Source organism: Argentina silus (genome assembly GCF_951799395.1).
Source record: "Argentina silus genome assembly, chromosome: 18".
In the NCBI taxonomy this organism is placed as follows: Eukaryota; Metazoa; Chordata; class Actinopteri; order Argentiniformes; family Argentinidae; genus Argentina; species Argentina silus.
In genome coordinates this window covers 8,237,871-8,255,370 of record NC_139672.1, presented here as the reverse complement: position 1 = coordinate 8,255,370, position 17,500 = coordinate 8,237,871, and the positions used below count along the sequence as shown (strand labels likewise).

The 17,500-nt window shown below is 44.6% G+C and overlaps 1 protein-coding gene across 1 annotated transcript; it reads left to right on the top strand.

Moving 5' to 3' along the window:
* Positions 1-12,063: 12,063 nt before the first annotated feature.
* On the top strand, positions 12,064-14,629 carry LOC310818932 (transmembrane 6 superfamily member 2-like; the record flags this gene model as incomplete). The annotated part of the gene is made up of 9 exons (XM_083690042.1): positions 12,064-12,155; positions 12,485-12,588; positions 12,757-12,854; positions 12,981-13,084; positions 13,280-13,487; positions 13,661-13,762; positions 13,928-14,020; positions 14,201-14,320; positions 14,420-14,629. The coding sequence occupies 9 exons, from the start codon at positions 12,064-12,066 to the stop codon at positions 14,627-14,629; spliced, it is 1,131 nt and encodes a 376-aa protein (XP_083546168.1).
* Positions 14,630-17,500: the final 2,871 nt, after the last annotated feature.

The window sequence follows — 17,500 nt, the reverse complement described above, 5'->3', positions numbered from 1 at the left end:
ATAGTTGGGGCATCACATGCTGTACATACATACATACATACACACACACACACACACACACACACACACACACACACACACACACACACACACACACACACACACACACACACACAGTGCATTTGGAAAGTATTCAGACCCCTTCACTTTTTCCACATTTTGCTGTATGTTACAGCCTTATTCTAAAATGGATTAAATTCATTTTTTCCCTCATCAATCTACACACAATACCCCATAATGAGGGTCTGAATACTTGTAAATGTGATATTTCAGTTTTTTATTTTTAATAAATTAGCAAACATTTCTAAAAACCTGTTTTCGCTTTGTCATTATGGAGTATTGTGTGTAGATTGATGAGGAAAAAAATTAATTGAATCCATTTTAGAATAAGGCTGTAACATAACAAAATGTGGAAAAAGTGAAGTGAACTGAATACGTACGTACATACAATCTCAGTTCTCTAACAGACCAAAATAATAGCTACAGGAATGAAAATGCCATCCAATGCGTTCCACCATTATAGTATCAACTCATCAACACCTCTATGTGAGAGAGTGGGGGTCAGAGAGCACAGTGGGGGTGCCACTGCCGGCCAGGGTTAGGTGGGTATAGAGGGGGGAGGGTGGGGGTAGGGTAGCAGCCAGGCTGGGGTCAGAGTTCAATCCAATCATGGGGCTTCACAACTCTGTGCTATATCCACCTCCCCGTCCCCAAACTAACAACACACAGCTGCTCTGAGTGTGTCAACTACACTCAATAATACACAAGCACACACTTGTATACATACACAGTGTATACACTGTCTACAATATGAACATACACACACACACACACACACACACACACACACATTTCCCTCTTTGTCCCCCACCATTCAAAAAGAAGACACAAACACACCCATACACACAGAGACACACACCCACACACCCACACACAGAAAGAGAAAGAGAAAGGCTTAAAGCCCCCAATAGACATGAAGGGCTCTAGTGAAAGACAAAAGCTACAGTAACCCCTCCCCCCTACCCTCAACCCCCCCCCCCCCCCCCCCCCCCCACTGGGGTCTCTTCTAAAGCTGCTAACTTCTAAATGAGGGATATCCTCCTCTTATTAGCTGACACCAAAGGGGGGGGACTAATCATATCCAACACCTCTTCTTGAGAGATAAGAACTGAAGAAATTCTCACAAGTCAGAGTCATTGAAATAATGAAACTGACATGAGTCGTGAAAGATTGTGTGGATTTTAGAACTATGTTTCTTCTATTTCCTGGGGTTAGTGCTGAGTATTAGGGTCTGTTCCTGAATCAGTTGTTGGGGAACAAAACAACCTGAGCGTGTTGGTTTGGACAGCTGCTGGTGCCAGGCAGACAAGATGGCCCTGCAGGTGGGTAAACAGTTGTCTTCCCGTGCGGGTGAATGTCACGTCTGTGAATCTACTCTATGTATATCTAGGACACATCCGTTTTGACCCATTCATGTTTTATAGAATAGCCTATATTAGTCAATCAAGCTAATGGAGAGGGTGGCCTACCCAACGTCTATCATATTACAGTACATCACTAATGACACTGTGTCTCTTATGATCAGGACTTATTTCATGCACACCTCTCGATGGGATCTGGCTGATTAAAAGGAAACTGTGTCATTAAAGCACCAGTTATAAAACTAGGCTGGATAGATGTGGCACCAATGTCTCTCTGCAGCTACTATCATCACATTGGTTGAGGGAATAAAAGCGAAATCCTCCACCAAATAGCCGCTGATGTATCTTACTAATCTTGGGACTGTACAAGGCTGTACCTACCAAGGAATCCAGACTAGTGGCAGATACCCCACATTTTCCACACATTGGGCTGTCTGATTTGAGGGCCCATCTCTGCCCTCCTGTACTGGAGCCATTTGTACATCACCAAACATGTGTGCCACTACAGGTCTATAAATATCCAACTCCTCATCCTCTCAGATGTTCATGAATTAATCATTCAATAGCTTCATTCAATAGGTAATAAACAAAAATGTGTGTTTTGAAAATAGGACTATATGCAGTGACAATGACAGTAGCCTCTGATAGTAGCCTCGCATGTATACACAATGACACAATGTCCTAAATGTGTCTGCTCATAATAAGCCCAACACGCCTTAATTGCACATCGGTTTTATCGAATTGATGGAGATGCAGCAAATCTGTGCCATCGACCATGGTTGTGTGTGTGAATAAGACAGGCCTCGCACATCCAGTGTATTTTGGTAAAGAGCTATCGAAAATAGCGCACATTTCAGTAAATATATAATGTTCCTCGTTAAATACATTAACATAATGAAACCACCACCAAAAATACCAATATGTCATTCCAATAACCTCCCAATACATAAGCCAAGATAATCATTATTTTTACGATTGCTCAAGCTCCGCATTCTACAATGAGATCTGTACCTTTCAGACTTGCTCCAGGTCTGTTCTGGCGATGAGGTCCAATCCATATATTCCTTCAATTTAAGGGTAACCTTGCGGTGAAACCCGTGTTTTATATCATCCTGCCATTATTCCATCTCAAAGATACCGATAATAAGAGAAAACGTCCGACCATTACTGCGTTTTTATGGGAGGCTGACGCGAGAAGATGCGCGCCTTGAAATGCAGCTCGGATGCGGCGGGGTATTGTCACACACGGACCCCCCCGCTGTTCAACTATCCCACTGAGAAAGTCGCACGGGGGAGTGAAATTGGTGGCATTTAAATATTGTGATTTCTTGTTTATAGCTGATGTTTTGTTATGACAAGATTATATGCTTTTGTTACATGTTCAGAAGATGTGATAATGTGTAATGCTGTTCTGTACAAAAAAACACCGTGCAGTGTTCACTTTAATATCCATAGAAAACGGTTTAGAATATCTCTACTTTACTCTCAACATAAGTGTAAACAGCAAATAGCAAGAAAAAGGGCACAATTAAATTGGAACAACCCATTTAAATGCAACAGCTTTTTTTATTGTAGATGTTAGAAGGCAACGCATAATAATTGTTTTGTCGCAACAATTACTGTCAGTTCTTACTGGGGACAAGTGTGTGACTGTGTGCGTGAGTTTGTTTGAATGTTTGAATGCATAATGTTTGTGTAGTGTAGTCATCTACTGTTGGTTGCCACATGTGTACGTGGGTGTGTATCTCAGATCAGCTGTAATGTCCTCAAGAGGCACTAGATGTCCTCATCAGCCTTATGATGTGCGTCTTCCCCTTGCACACCTGCCATATCAATGGTATCTACTCTAACCGTACTCAAATGTGTGCTGGTTTGTGAATGTGTTTGTGAAAACAGTAGTGTAATCAATTGAAATGATGTTTCTATGATTCCTACAAGGAGATATAAGAGTTTGACTGACATCTAAATCATTAAAAAAAAATCCTCTCTAGTTTCCACGGTTCTACTGGGCAGCAATGTCTCTCTCTAGTACAATGTCTCTGGTTCTAGATCAGTCCTTTCTGGTGCCGTGCAGCAACAGAATGTTCCTCTGTGGTTTCTCTGGTGCTGTTCTAGTGTCAGCAGCACTAGATCCCCTCCACCTGTCTAGTTTCTGCAGATCTACACTTTCTTCCAGAAGGCCACACGGGGCCCGTTGCGGGGTGGGCGGGGCCCGCGGCCGTCGGAGATGACCCAGATGACGGGGGCTTGTCTGTTGTCCTCCAGGACCACCTTGACCTCCTCAGCCCGTGCCATCTCCTCCAGCTCAGGGGTGGTCTCAGGGATCCAGTCCGCCATGAACTTGTCCCTCCCCTCAAACAGGTTCACCTTCTCCTCCTTTGGCAGCTCCCCGAACAGATAGTCTGAGAGACGGGGAGGAGAGGGAGGAAAGCAGGAAAAGGAGAGTCGTGGAAAGAGGAAAAGTGGAAAGGAGAGTGGGGGGTGGGGTGTGTGTGTGTGTGTGGGGGGGGGGGGGTTGAAAGAAGGGAGGGTTGGTGGCAAAGGTAGCAATAGAGAAAGAGAGAGAGAATCATATTGGCAAGTGTAGTTGTAGCTTGGAAAAGTGAGTGTGAGGGGACAGTATAGCATAGTAGCTTATACAGGTGCCTTGGCCTGTTGACAGGTGTGTTACAGCGTGTACAGGGCTAACAGTATGAACAGGAGTTGGAGTAACAGTTTGGATGGAGGTAGGAGTACTGCAGGTGTGTGATGGGATGAACAGATGAAGAAACTCAAGTATAACGCAGGTGCAACAGTGTATGGACAGCTGGGGAGGCTGGTGGAGGTAGAAATCGGAGGACGGGCTAACTGTAATGAGGAAGGAATGGTATCAAACACGTGTTGTAATGCAGGAAACGAAATGAGGAATCCTCATTCCATTCCATGCATTACAATGAGCCCGTCCTTCGATTTCTACCTCCACCAGCCTCCCCTGACAGACAGGTGTTGTGAAATGAGGACATACCTGCCAAGTCGTGGATGAGGTCCTTGATGAGGTGGCCGACGATAGCGTAGACCACCCCCAGAACCACGGTCGTGGCGATGACCAGGTAGAACACGTACAGCGGCAAAACGATGGCATCACGGGCAGGTGGCTTGTACTCCTTGAAGAACATCTCCTCCTCTTCCTCACTATGAGGAAGGTATAGGGTCTCCACAGGCACCTCCATGCCTTTGGGGAGCCCCCCCCCTCTTCCCCCTAAATTATCGTAAAATCAAGTCAACATTTGGGTCACAGACGTGGAAGTCCAATATCACTGACTGTATCAACACCAGCATATGCCTCAGTACTACACATTAAACACATCGTTTAGATAGCAAAGTACATGTCAGTTTTTCACCTCAATTGTCTGTCAGAAGCAAAGCAGACATCCAAAATGTCTGCAGACAGGGATATTGATCAGCTACTGCAGATCAAATGACTTTCAAATCATTGGCCTATTTGTCTGCATTAAAATGACAGCGTTAACATAACTTACAAAGGTCATAGCTTATCACTTTCTGGATAATCTATAAGCATGAAATAACACAATGTTGCTCAATATAAAGACATGGAGAATACAATACTGTACATACCAGCAGAGGTGTCTGTGCTTCTGTCCTCTGTCTGTTCAGGACAAGAGGAGGCAGAGAGGAGACCGTGAGGTAGATCCCTGCTTCAGCTCATCGGGTAAATACCCCTGGACATCGTGAACACTGCCTTCACCCATACTCTGATGCATCAGCGCCATTTGACAAAGCTCTAGTTGCAGTAGTTTCCTGGATTGTGTTCTATACATGTCTGTCTAATTCCAGTGCCTGTCCTCTTTGGCTGTCTGTCGAGTTGTGTGAAAAAAAAAGGTAGGCAGATAGACAGACAGACAGACGGACGGACAGACAGACAGACAGACAGACAGACAGACAGACAGACAGGTGAGAACAGCTTATTACCTGCACAAGCTACTCAAGGTCAGGTTGCTACTCTGATCTGGGTTTATCATCTGGGGTAAGAGAGACCTGCGGTTGGAGACACTTCGTCACTTACTTACAGGACATGGAGTAGAAGGACGCTGTTGTATCACTGTTCCCTGCCAGTCCTATATACACTCATTTATTATCTCTTCTTCCTCATACAGAGGAGTCCTACCTTTTTATTTCAGAAATGTATAATGTATATATCTATATATAAGTCTGTCTCTGTCTATCCGTCTGTCTGTCCGTCCGTCCGTCCGTCCATCCGTCTATCTGTCTCTGTCTATCTGTCTGTCTGTCTGTCTGTCTGTCTGTCTGTCTATCTATCTGTCTGTCCGTCTGTCAGTCTATCTATCTGTTCATCTGCTCAAAGTAGCAGTCAGTCTGTCTATCCATGTCTACAGTAATCTCTGCATAGATCTATTTCAGATATGCCTACAACTGCACTTTACTTTGAAGTACATAACGACACTCATAACTACCTATCCTCATTTAACCTACTAATGTCATGTCTTATGAAAACAACTACCATCCCAGACATTTATGAAAGACCATTGCCCCTGACCCAACCTCTACCTCTGCGTCTACGGCATTAGTAATGTAAGAGGGATAAGGATAAGGAGATGAATCAGACACTACACATTGAGATGGTTCAGATCTTTACTGAAGAAAGGCTGAAACCAAACCACATAACAGGAGCTCAAATGTATGCTTACTTGAAAAACACATTACAGCAAACAAGTCACGTAATGGGAAAACACATTCTGTTGCTACCACACAACAAAAGCTTGGTGTGTGTGTGTGTGTGTGTGTGTGTGTGTGTGTGTGTGTGTGTGTGTGTGTGTGTGTGTGCGTGCGCGTGTGCGTGCGTATATATGTGTTGATGGTGTTTTACGTTTAGAACCGACTAAGATGTATTACTGCATGTCACAATGAACATTTACAGTAGGAACCCGTATTGACCATTTTCTCTTGTCACTGAGAGTATAAGAACTATTGAAAAAACGTGTCGTTACAAATTTTTTAAAAGTGAAACCACACAGAAACTACATGTGGTGTGTGTAAGTGACAATGGGAAGCTTAAATAAATAAATAAAAAACATTAACATTATGCCATACATACTGTAGCCTACTCAAGCATCTTCTATTGCGACAGACAGAGGAGGTCTCATTTTGCACAATGGTGGGGAAATGTAAAAGTGACTAAATCAGTGTCTAGACTAGGCCAATTTCAAGCTTCACCTGAAATGTAATGCAATGCTTGTTCCTTATTGAATATGGAATAGCCTAGACACTGACACAGATCAAATGAGGTTATGAAAGTTAGAGAGAAGTGACATAAGGGGGTCAAAGGGCAAGCAAAGGTCACAGTGACATCCTCTTCTCGCTCTGAGACGTTGAGACGGAGATCAGCGGCGGGGCGGCGGGGTTGTGGTTCCGACTCCAGTGGTAGTACCCTGGCAGCAGCCCGGGCCTATCCTCCTCCTTCTGCATCCTTTCTTCCTCTCTCTTCATAATTTGATCATAAATGGTCTCTGGCCTTTCCTCCTCGTCCTCCTCTCGCACCACTCCTCCCGCCTCAGTGTCCTCTTCAGCGGGTTTGGGGCCAAAGAGCCAATCTAAGAAAGAGAGAGAGAGAGAGAGAGAGAGAGAGAGAGAGAGGGAGAGGGAGAGAGAGAGAGAGAGAGAGAGAGAGAGAGAGAGAGAGAGAGAGAGAGAGAGAGAGAGAGAGAGAGAGAGTGTGGGAGAGTGAGAATATAAGAAACGACATTGAGACGTTGCATTGTTGTTGCGGTTTATGAAATGGCGTCTACAGGTAATAACAGCGTGTCTTTCTGCTCAGCCCTCCTGAGCTTGATGACAACATTGAGGGATGGAGAGGGTCTCATGAATGATACAGCTCTGCACGCACCACAGGCAACAAAATGGCGGAAGGGTCAGACATTTCTCAGGGGACACCCAAAGGCTTGCCATGACAGTAGTCACGTCAACAGTCACACTTCAACACATTTGGACCACAAAGGGGATGGACGGAAGAGTGACCGAGGAGACGTCACTCCATGAACTCAAACACACAGGACCATGAATACTCCACAAGGATGGACGTCACAAGGAGACACGGACCCACAGTCCAGAGTTGTGGGTCTAGGGGACACCAGGGTTGTGTTCAGTCGGGGTGAAACATTCAAAGCGTTGCAGATAGCGCAGAACATTGTCCATTGCTTCCCTCCTGTACACGTCCATCAGGGGAGGCTGGTGGAGGCCGAAATCGGAGGACGAGCTCATTGTACTGCATGGAATGGAACGAGGAACGGTATCAAACGTGTGTGTTTGATTCCATTCCTCATTCTATCCCATGCAGGACAATGAGCCCGTCCTCCGATTTCTGCCTCCACTAGCCTCCCCTGATGTCCATATAAGCAATACGTGAGAGTGTTTCACCCCCTGAACAAGCCGAAGCTGAAGAGTTACCTGCTAAGTCATGCGCCAGATCATTAATCAGGTGTCCTACTATGGCGTACGTGGCCGTCAACACCAACACTATTGCCACTAGTACACACACTATATAACGCGGCAGGGTGATGGCGTCGCGAGCAGGGGGGTTATAGTCCACGAAATAGGCGTCCTCCCCCCGCCCGTGCCTGACTGAAGCCTGAAGGAGCTGTCTGGGCGCAAAGAACAGTCGCGTCAGGTTCCATGTCAGGTTTCTACCCAAGGGAGTCACTGGGTGGTCCATGGTTTGGTTGGCGGGGTAACGGTTTGCGAAGAGTAGACCGCAGACGTTTTCTACAGGGCAGCTGTAGATCAGTCTGTACAGCCTCGATGAGTGTGTAAACTTTGTTGAGGTTTGGTACTGACTGCCGAGCTGTGCAGTCAGTCTGTGTACACAGTCCCTGTGTTCTTTGAGGATGGCGAGGGGGTAAAGGGATGCATAGGAGAGAGACAAGAGATAGAAATGTGGTTATTGACATTTTCCTTCTCTTCATTTTCTATGAGGAGAGACAGAGGATGGAGGTCCACTGGTAGGGAAGAGGAGTGAGTGAGAACAGTTCAAGATGGAGAATGTAGTTCACAAGAAACACATTACATCAGGTATTACTGTATGCCAATCACTCTCGGGCTTAAGACCCAAAATCTTGCAGAGACCCAAATACTCTCTGTAAGTCCTCCAGGTGTCCCAGAGAGGATTCTTGATGTAATTTCCTGCAGAGTAAATTCGTTGGTTCTTAAAGTCGTCGGGGAGAGAGAGGGAACACAAATATAGGACAGGCATGGAGAGGGGTAATAGGATTGAGAGGGAGTCTGTTATGTACAGAGATATCAGCTGTCCATCTGTGGGGATTAGACATGTGAGAGAGGAGAGATGGACAGTAATACGCCAAAGAGGCTTATGCTTCTTTCGATCAAACCCTATATACTAGATACAGCACCTCATTTGGATTGTTTACCAGGATTAAATGGGCATCAGTTTAGACACCTCCGATGTTGTGCATTTGTGGTGTTTTCGCGACTTGAAAAATACTGTATGTATGGGATGAATGAAATTCACTCAAGCTCTGATACGATTTTTTTTTTTACAATTAGTCAATTTAGTCTAATATATAATGTAAAACTCTAAAAGTGTGTATGGTTCACTCGAGTCCATGCATGGAGGATACAAAAGACATTGACATGAGTAGGGTTGGAATTAGGGTTAGGGCACAAATCCACACAGTTTCTTACCTTGCAGACTCAATATGTAGGTTCTCCTTGGATATAATGGGGTTCAAAGAGTGTACTGTAGAATTTCCTTTGTAAGCGAAGCAAGTCTGCAATCCTGGAAGCAATCCACAAACACACAAGTGGTCAGTTATGGCCACCACGACAGTCCAGGCTGACTTCTCTACTGCATCAAGAGGAACCGCATTGGTACCTTTCAACCAAGAACGCTACATTTCGTAATCAGAGCTTTTGAAGAGTTTTGAAGCAATGCAGTGTAGGAGTAAGCCGGTTCGTCTTTTAGGCTGGGCCACCTTCCTCTACGGATGCGTCGTGCACCTTGACAAATTGAAACGCCATCCAAGTCCACTCCACGATGGTGATGAAGATGTTGAAGGTTACAATGAAGATCATGACAGGATGAAGGCCCATGGTGGTGATTGTGATGGTGGGATGGAGGTGGGGTTTACCCAGAAAAGAGGGATGAGGAGGTGGTAGAAGGGGTAAGGTGATGGGGCTTCGGAAGGGAAGGATGAAGGATAACAGTGGAAAGAAAGGACACGATAGGGATAAAATCTTGTACAGAAGGAAAAGGAGTTTGGTAAAGAGGAGAGGTTTAGAAGAGAGGGAAAGTCTAAGTGTTTGAGAGAAAGAGGTGAGCTAGAAGGCAGGGAGAGGGATACGAGTTGGGAAGAAAGTGTGAGAAAATGGTAGAAATAAGGATGAAAGAGCAATGGAATCAAAAAGGGATTGGAGATCCGGATCTTTCCTTCAGCTGAGACTTGCAGTGAGAGAGGGTATGTGTCAGTCTACTCTGTTTTGATCCTCTGGTATACTAGGTGTTCTCTTGTAATCCTTTACGAGATTTGGTTGGCACACGAAACTAGGCCAATAACACACAGACACACACATAACAGACTAGAGTGTTGGTGAAGATTAGAGTGAAAATTACATAAATGATCACGATAATCCGCGTTCTTAAGCCTGCGTTCTTAATTTTTAATGATTAAGAAATAATCTTGTTAGAATAAAGATTTAATTTCCCTGCGTGTGAATTTTTAGGGAAACAGACCAACATGCCTGCACACAATTCAATATTTGAGAATTGGGTGAAACATTACATGAATAACACACAAAGAGGTAACATTACACAGAAGTACATCAGTACCTGTAAAAAGAATCAAGGCTCATCTGTTCCCAGATTCCAGTGGAGAAAAAGTTGGAGCAGAAGCAGGTAGCAAAAACAGGATTCCAAAACTCTAAAACCGGCGCCCAGAAAATTAAAACGCAAACAAGCACAACAAAAAAGCTAACCCTCAAAAAGCGCTACAAGCTGCCTAGTCCTAGCTCACTGGTTCTCATGGTAAAGTCCCACATAGGTAGGTATTAACATGATGGCAGTGAGTGCCTTAGGCTGGAGAGGCCGTCTCAGCGTTGACCTTTTCTTCCGCGAACAGCTTGACGTAAGCATCTCCCAGCATGAAGGTCCAGAATAAGACGGTTATGGACGTGTTGAAGCAAACGATAAAGATCATGAGGGGGTGCAGCATGGTGAAAAAATGGCTGAACGCTCTGCTCTTCGATATAGGAGTGTGTGCGTGTGGATGATGTGTGGGCAAGTGTGTCCGTCTCTCGGAATCCCACCCCACCTGACCCGCCCTTCTCTTGCTCTCTCTGTCTCTCTCCTCCCACCCTCTCTTCGGCCCTTCCCTTCTCTCTCTCTCTCTCTCTCTCTCTCTCTCTTCCTCTGCTCCAGTCGTCTCTTTGGCCCTTCCCTTCTCCCCCCCCGCCTCCCTCTCTCTCCCTCTGGTCATAAGTCCCTGTGGCTGCAGTATTATAATCCTCCTCCCCATCTCTATAAGAGGATGTCATTGCTTCACATACCATATGTTGTCAACTTGTTCATAATCCACAGGGCAGCCTATAGTTAGGCCCATGGAATGGACATAATAGGCATCCTCCTAATATACCAATATCATCTGAAATATTCTTATATCATCTGACACTTTGGAATATCTCTTTTAGGATGTAACTACTGCTGAAGAGTGTCAATATAAGCCTCAAGTGATGAGTATATTGGTTAACGTAGAGGATGCCTTACACAATACTTCCTACTTGTGTACAACATACTTGTGTATCTAACCCTGTCCATGTGTCTCTTTGTCCTAGTTTGTGTGTCCTCTCAGATAATAATCCTCAATCTAATTTAAGGCCGGAGACAAGACACCAGAGAAAGTCTTAATCATAAACTACACCGGGACAGATGGGTCTCAAATACAGGGGGGCTGTGACTGAGACTAGAGGTCATTCACAATCAAGTGTCTCATGGATTTTGGTAAAGTCATTATGAGTCAGTATGAGGGTGGAAGCCAGTGATGAGGTAACTCATTTTAATTTCACTGGTCAGTTCGTGGCTACACCACAAGGTGGCAATACGTTCTTACTCTTCAGGTGCGCTGCATTGAATGGCTGCATACATTCGTTCAACCATTGGTAACTTTGTATTCTTTTTACGCATTGCGCATTTACCAAATAGGTGCATGCAACTGTGATTACAATTAAATGACAATGTCATTATTTGGCATACAATTAGAGTGAGTTGCTGTAGGATCCCACGTGTTCTTCAAGTTTGTGAACTTTGAAACATACCGAAAGCAGCGAACTGACGCCCGGGGTCAGACTAGACGTTGATTAGACGTTGCCCAACCTGATATAGATAACTAAACACAGTTGTGAGAGAGTGACTAGTCTGTACAGATCACATCACCAGCACCAGGGCAATAAGAGGATCGGACCGCGCATTATGCCCCTCACAACGGGAAGCTTAGAAACCTGTGCCTAGTTTTTCTTACCTGGCGTTTCATTGGTGTGCTTTTTAGTGTTTTTTTCTGTTTTGAATGAGGTGTTGGTGAATACGGAACCACTTAGGATTTTTCAAATCAAGTTAGGAAAGATGAATGTGCCGGTGGAAATATGCGTTTTCCTCATTTCTCTATTGGCTCCTGGAGTCCTTTACGCAATGAACAAGGTCCCAGCGATTCAAGAGTGAGTTTGGTTTATGTCATTTTTTTCATAGTTTTATATTAGTTTTGTTTTTCTGTGTGTGCATTATTGTTAATCTCATTGTAAACTCTCCTACTGCCTAATGCACTGAAATAGTAAAGCGCCTATAGTGTCCAGCCACTGTGGGTTTACCATAACATATTATATCCCTTCAGCCTCTTAGTAAGTGGTTATGAAAGACAGGAACACATTTAGACGCTATACAGTATGAGGTTGTTGGGATACAGGTAATCCTTCATGTTGACATGAAATGAAGGCTGCTTCATCACTCATTCTGATCTGAACTGACTGTAGACGTGTGTCTTCCTCAGGCCTCTGCCTATACTAGGAATGGGAGTGGTGGTACTGGGGTCTGTGCTTCTTCTGGTTTATCTCTCTGTACGACACAAGAAGAATGTTGACCCCTTATTTTATGGTATGTACACACGCACGCACGCACGCACACACACACACACACACACACACACACACACGATAGGTCATAGTCAAGTGAATGTTTATTTTAGTCCATTATCAAAAAGTCTCAATACTCTTGACAGGGAAATGAAAGATGGTAGATGAATACATGTTTGTATCTCTCCAGTGTTTGCAGAGTTCTCCTTCACCAGCATGGTGGGCCTCACCAATTCTCTGGAGCAAGATGGCTTCATCTCTGGCTTCATGGCCTTCTACCTGAAGAAGGTTAGTTTAACTCGTTCTCAACTCAACTAGTCCTCTCCTATTCATTTATTTTACTGGTCAGTAAAAGTGCTACTGGTTAAAGAGCATGTGTGATACCGTGGGTGTGTGTGTGTGTGTGTGTTTCAGGGGGAGCCCCACTTGAGCACGGCCTACGCGGTGATGATGGGTTACTGGGAGGGTATTGTCCACTTCCTCCTCTTCCTCGTCATGATCCATCGCATGTTCAACGGGTAACTTCTGCTCTTTGTCAATTTTCCCTCAGGGATCAATAAAGTACCTATCTATCTATCTTAGTATCCCTTGAGTCCCTAGACTACCACACAGTTTGTTTTATTTATATCACTTGCCTAAAGCCTACCACTGTCAAAGAGATTTCCAGAGAGACCGTCAATGAGGGTTCTCTTATCTATTTCCTGTCTGTACAGGAAGTCCTATCGGAGCTTTGGGCTGTTGTGGGCGGGCTCCTCCATCGCCCACCAGATTGTCTTCATCCCAGGAGTGGTCATCGGTAAATATGGCTCTAACATTCGCCCCGCCTTCTGGAGGAACACGCCCTTCCTGTTGCTGCCCATCTGGGGCGCCTCTCTGCTCTTCAGTAGGCCCAGAGAACTGCCCGTCATCACCGCAGACAAGGTGAGGGCTCCGTCCGCACCGCCGTGAAGCTAACCTTAGAAAAATATTTAATATCGAAGCACAATCCCTCACCACACACGACATTTTCACATCGTCAATATCACTCATAGGTTCCTCCAATCGTGCTCACTGCAGTTGTACTGATGAAGGCTGTATGTCTACATGTTCCCCAGGTTGCAGCGGAGCAGAAGAAAGGTATGTTCTCTCGTCCCCTTGACCTTCTCCTGTGTGTGCTGCTGCTGGGTGCCATGGCCTTCTCTGTCTTCAGGGGCTTTGTGAGTCATGTTCAATTCAATTGCACTTCAGTGTTATTCTTTTCATTCAATTCAATACAATCCTTTCAGGGTTGATGTAGTCATATCATATGTACAGTACAGCAATACAAAAAAACATCCACATTCACATCCATATTTCCTCCAACCTCCCCCTCTCTCCCTCAGGTGGTCCTGGACTGTCCTCTGGATGCCTGTTTCACCTACATCTACCAGTACGAGCCCTACCTCAAAGACCCAGTAGGCTTCTCTAGGCTCATGGTGAGTCTTAACAGCACCAGGGGTTAGGGTTAGGGTTAGCACACAGACCTAGAATGAATAGACCAGGCCATGGCCCATACTGCTAGATAGTATAATCAACATTATAAATAGCCCAGCCCTAGACTAGCATACACTAAAGTACAGCATTGATTCTGAATGACACTGGTCTTGTCATTACAGATGCTGGTGCAACTGTTCTATGCGTTGCCTCTGCTGGCTGTGTTCATCTATGGGCTGAGGACTCCTGGCTGTACCTGGATGCTGGACTGGACCATCTTTTTCGCGGGGGCCATTGCCCAGGTACAGTAACACTGCTGTTTTTAGGGGGGGGGGGGTACCTTTTTAAGTGCCATAGTGATATTAAAGATGAATATTCTTGTCTTTGGTTTTGCTCCCTAGACTCAGTGGTGCCACATCGGGGGATCTCTCCACTCCCGTACGCCCTTCACGTACCGCATCCCAGCGGACAACTGGAGGCCGGTCATCACCCTCAACCTCCTCTACGCCGCCGCGCCTGTTCTGCTAGCGCTGCGATGCTACGCTAACCCCACCTTCTTCATGAAGACCGTTCCCAAGGGACAGGCCAACCAAGAGAAGAAGAAGAAGTAAAGGCTACAGGACCGTAAACTCTGACCGTGGACGACGTAGGCGAACTGTACACCAAACTGTGAAACTGTACTCTCAAACGTTTTTGTGTTGTGACACATTTTTTTATTTTCTGGATTTTTTTCCACGTGACCCACCAAGTACAGTATACACAAATCAATGTTTCTACGCCAAGACCCAAGACCACCAGTGGGTACTGAATTGGCCCACCATTTGAGATAAGCTTCTCATTGAAGCCAAGAGTACTGCTGCATCATCCTGTGACTCTCATGACTGTAACTATGATCTAATGCCATCTCTCTATGGGTTGGAGAGGCTTCGCCGGTATTAAGTTTATCCACATGTCTCCATCCATGGAAAACAGTACCATGTGACTGCACCGTAGACTAGGACCAATATACCCCAAAGACCCCATATTGGTCCTGGACCAAAGATTAACCCTGCTACAGTACATGTCATCAGTAGACAGACACTCCCTCTATGGACTATTGGACCCAGATAAAGGCTGTTTGTCAACGTGAGGGTAACGTGAGGGCTCAGCCAAGTCAGTGAATCACCAAGAGACAATTCACAACTGTCCCAGACTACTACACCATTACCAGCCATATAAACCTGGACTCTGAACAGGGCCACGCCAGTTATTGCAGATGACTGTGCACTGATGCAACTATGATGACACTTATTCAGGACTGGGGGGTCCTTTTTTGAAAATGCTCCCCTTTAAAGGGCTGATCTGACATGACATGATCAGTGGAAGCCATGCTTTCACCTGTCCAATCATGCTGGTGGGCAGCGGCTATTGAATGTGACTGAGGCTGAATGACTGCGGTGTTGCTGATAAGAGAGTTTACAAGGCATATTTCACAAGCCAGGGTTGTGGTGAAGGATAACTATATTGGAGACCACCCGGTGACACATACTGTATGTTTAGTCAATGTGATTTAATTAAAAGTATGTTGTTATTTCACTGTTTCACTATTTCGTTGATGTGGCGATGGTGTATTGAGGGCGTTTGGTGATACTTGATCACACAAGCAAAGAAAAGATTTCAAGGTTGAGAGTATGCTTTGGTTGGTGGGTAGAATGACCATGTGAACTTATTAAATGACTACTTTCCTGTCTCTTTCACTAGTTGTACTCTGGTCATGGGTATATGCATCCTCTGATATGACCCTCCATATCTCCAACCTTGTGAAACACACTGTTTACCCTGTCATCTCAATCTGTCGGTTTTTCAATCACAGGGCAGAGGTTCATCAGATACTAGTGGATGCTCGGTCCTGTGAAATATATTGTTTCAGTAGTAGCATGGTACCTGTATTGGCCCACTCTAGGGCAGAGTACATGGGTGTATTTTTCTAGTTTCCTTCTAGAAGGACATACAAAACTCAGTATGAAAATGTCATCTACAGCTCTTTTTCTTTCATTGATCTCTAATTTGACTGCTTTTGTTTCATTCCTTTTGTTTTGCCTTAGACCAAATGCTTAGTCAAACTAACTTATTGAGATGTGGGTTGCTTGCCCGGTACAGCTCTACTGACCTCTGAGCCAGTGTCACGTGTTGATGATGTCATTGTATGACAGTGTACAGAGGGCCTAGTAAACTTTGGCCTTCCTGACTGCTGTGATCGTTTAGATGATACAAGGCGATCCCCCAGGCTAAAGATGACTGACTGTAGCCAGTTTGTCAAACAATATCCACTGTTCACACATTAGTCTGTCTCAGAGTTCTGTTTTGAACAAGGTTGGCATCTGGAGAATCAGTGCACAATAAATACACACAGTAAATACACAGCCATCCCATTAGAGACAAGCGTCTGCTCGTATCTCATGTTGAACTCGAGTACTGTAGCAAATGTAGGGTTTTTATGTTCTTCTTTTTCATTTATAAACTCTTTACAAAAAAAAAAGCCTCCATGCGGGAGGAACCAGGAGGCGACAAGCCAAAGTGAGATTAAACTACAGAGTCTGCCTGGCAGTGCTGTTGGACCCATTCCTTTAGATTTACTTTCACCTATTGGGCCATTCTTTAGATTTACGTCCCGGCAACAATCTGTTCAATATGACTAGAGAGACGGGAAAATTGCCTCTTTGTGACAAACAGGATGGATTTCTACCTCCACCAGCCTCCACTGGAGGGGACATCAGTAATACTGTCAGAACTACCTACAGGGCTAGATAACAGTAACATGAAGGAGGATTTGTCGTAAGATAGAACAGACATCTGCTTTGGATGACACAGAGACAGTAGTACTGATATCAGAGCCACAGTACATGCAGGGCTAGAGTGACATGTAGAACGGTTAGACCGCAATGCCATACATCTCAAAACTGTCACAAATACAGTGTGCCTTCGGCAGGTATTCAGACCCCTTCACTTTTTCCACATTTTGTTGTGTTATAGACTCAAGTTGAAATGGATTAAATTCAAATCATTTGCCATCAATCCACACACAATACCCCAGAATGACAAAGCGAAAACACGTTTTCTGAAATTTCTGTAAATTTATTAAAATTGATATACAGAAATACCTCATGTACATAAGTATTCAGACATTTTGCTATGACACTCAAAAAAGGCATCAACAAATCACTCAATAAGTTGAATTGAGTCCATCTTAATGCAAGGATAATAGTTCATGTAATTTTGGAATTAATCTTTGTTTTTATAGGGTCTCTTTTTTTTTGCATAGGAATCAATTACACACTGTGTAGATTAGGATGTCACTACCAACTCAGCAAATTTCATAATTTTCTCTTGATCCTGACAAACTCCCCAGTCCTTGCCGGTGACAAACATACCCATAACTTGATGCAGCTACCACTATTCTTCACACAAGAGATGGTGCGGAAACTGCATTGCATGTGCTGGAT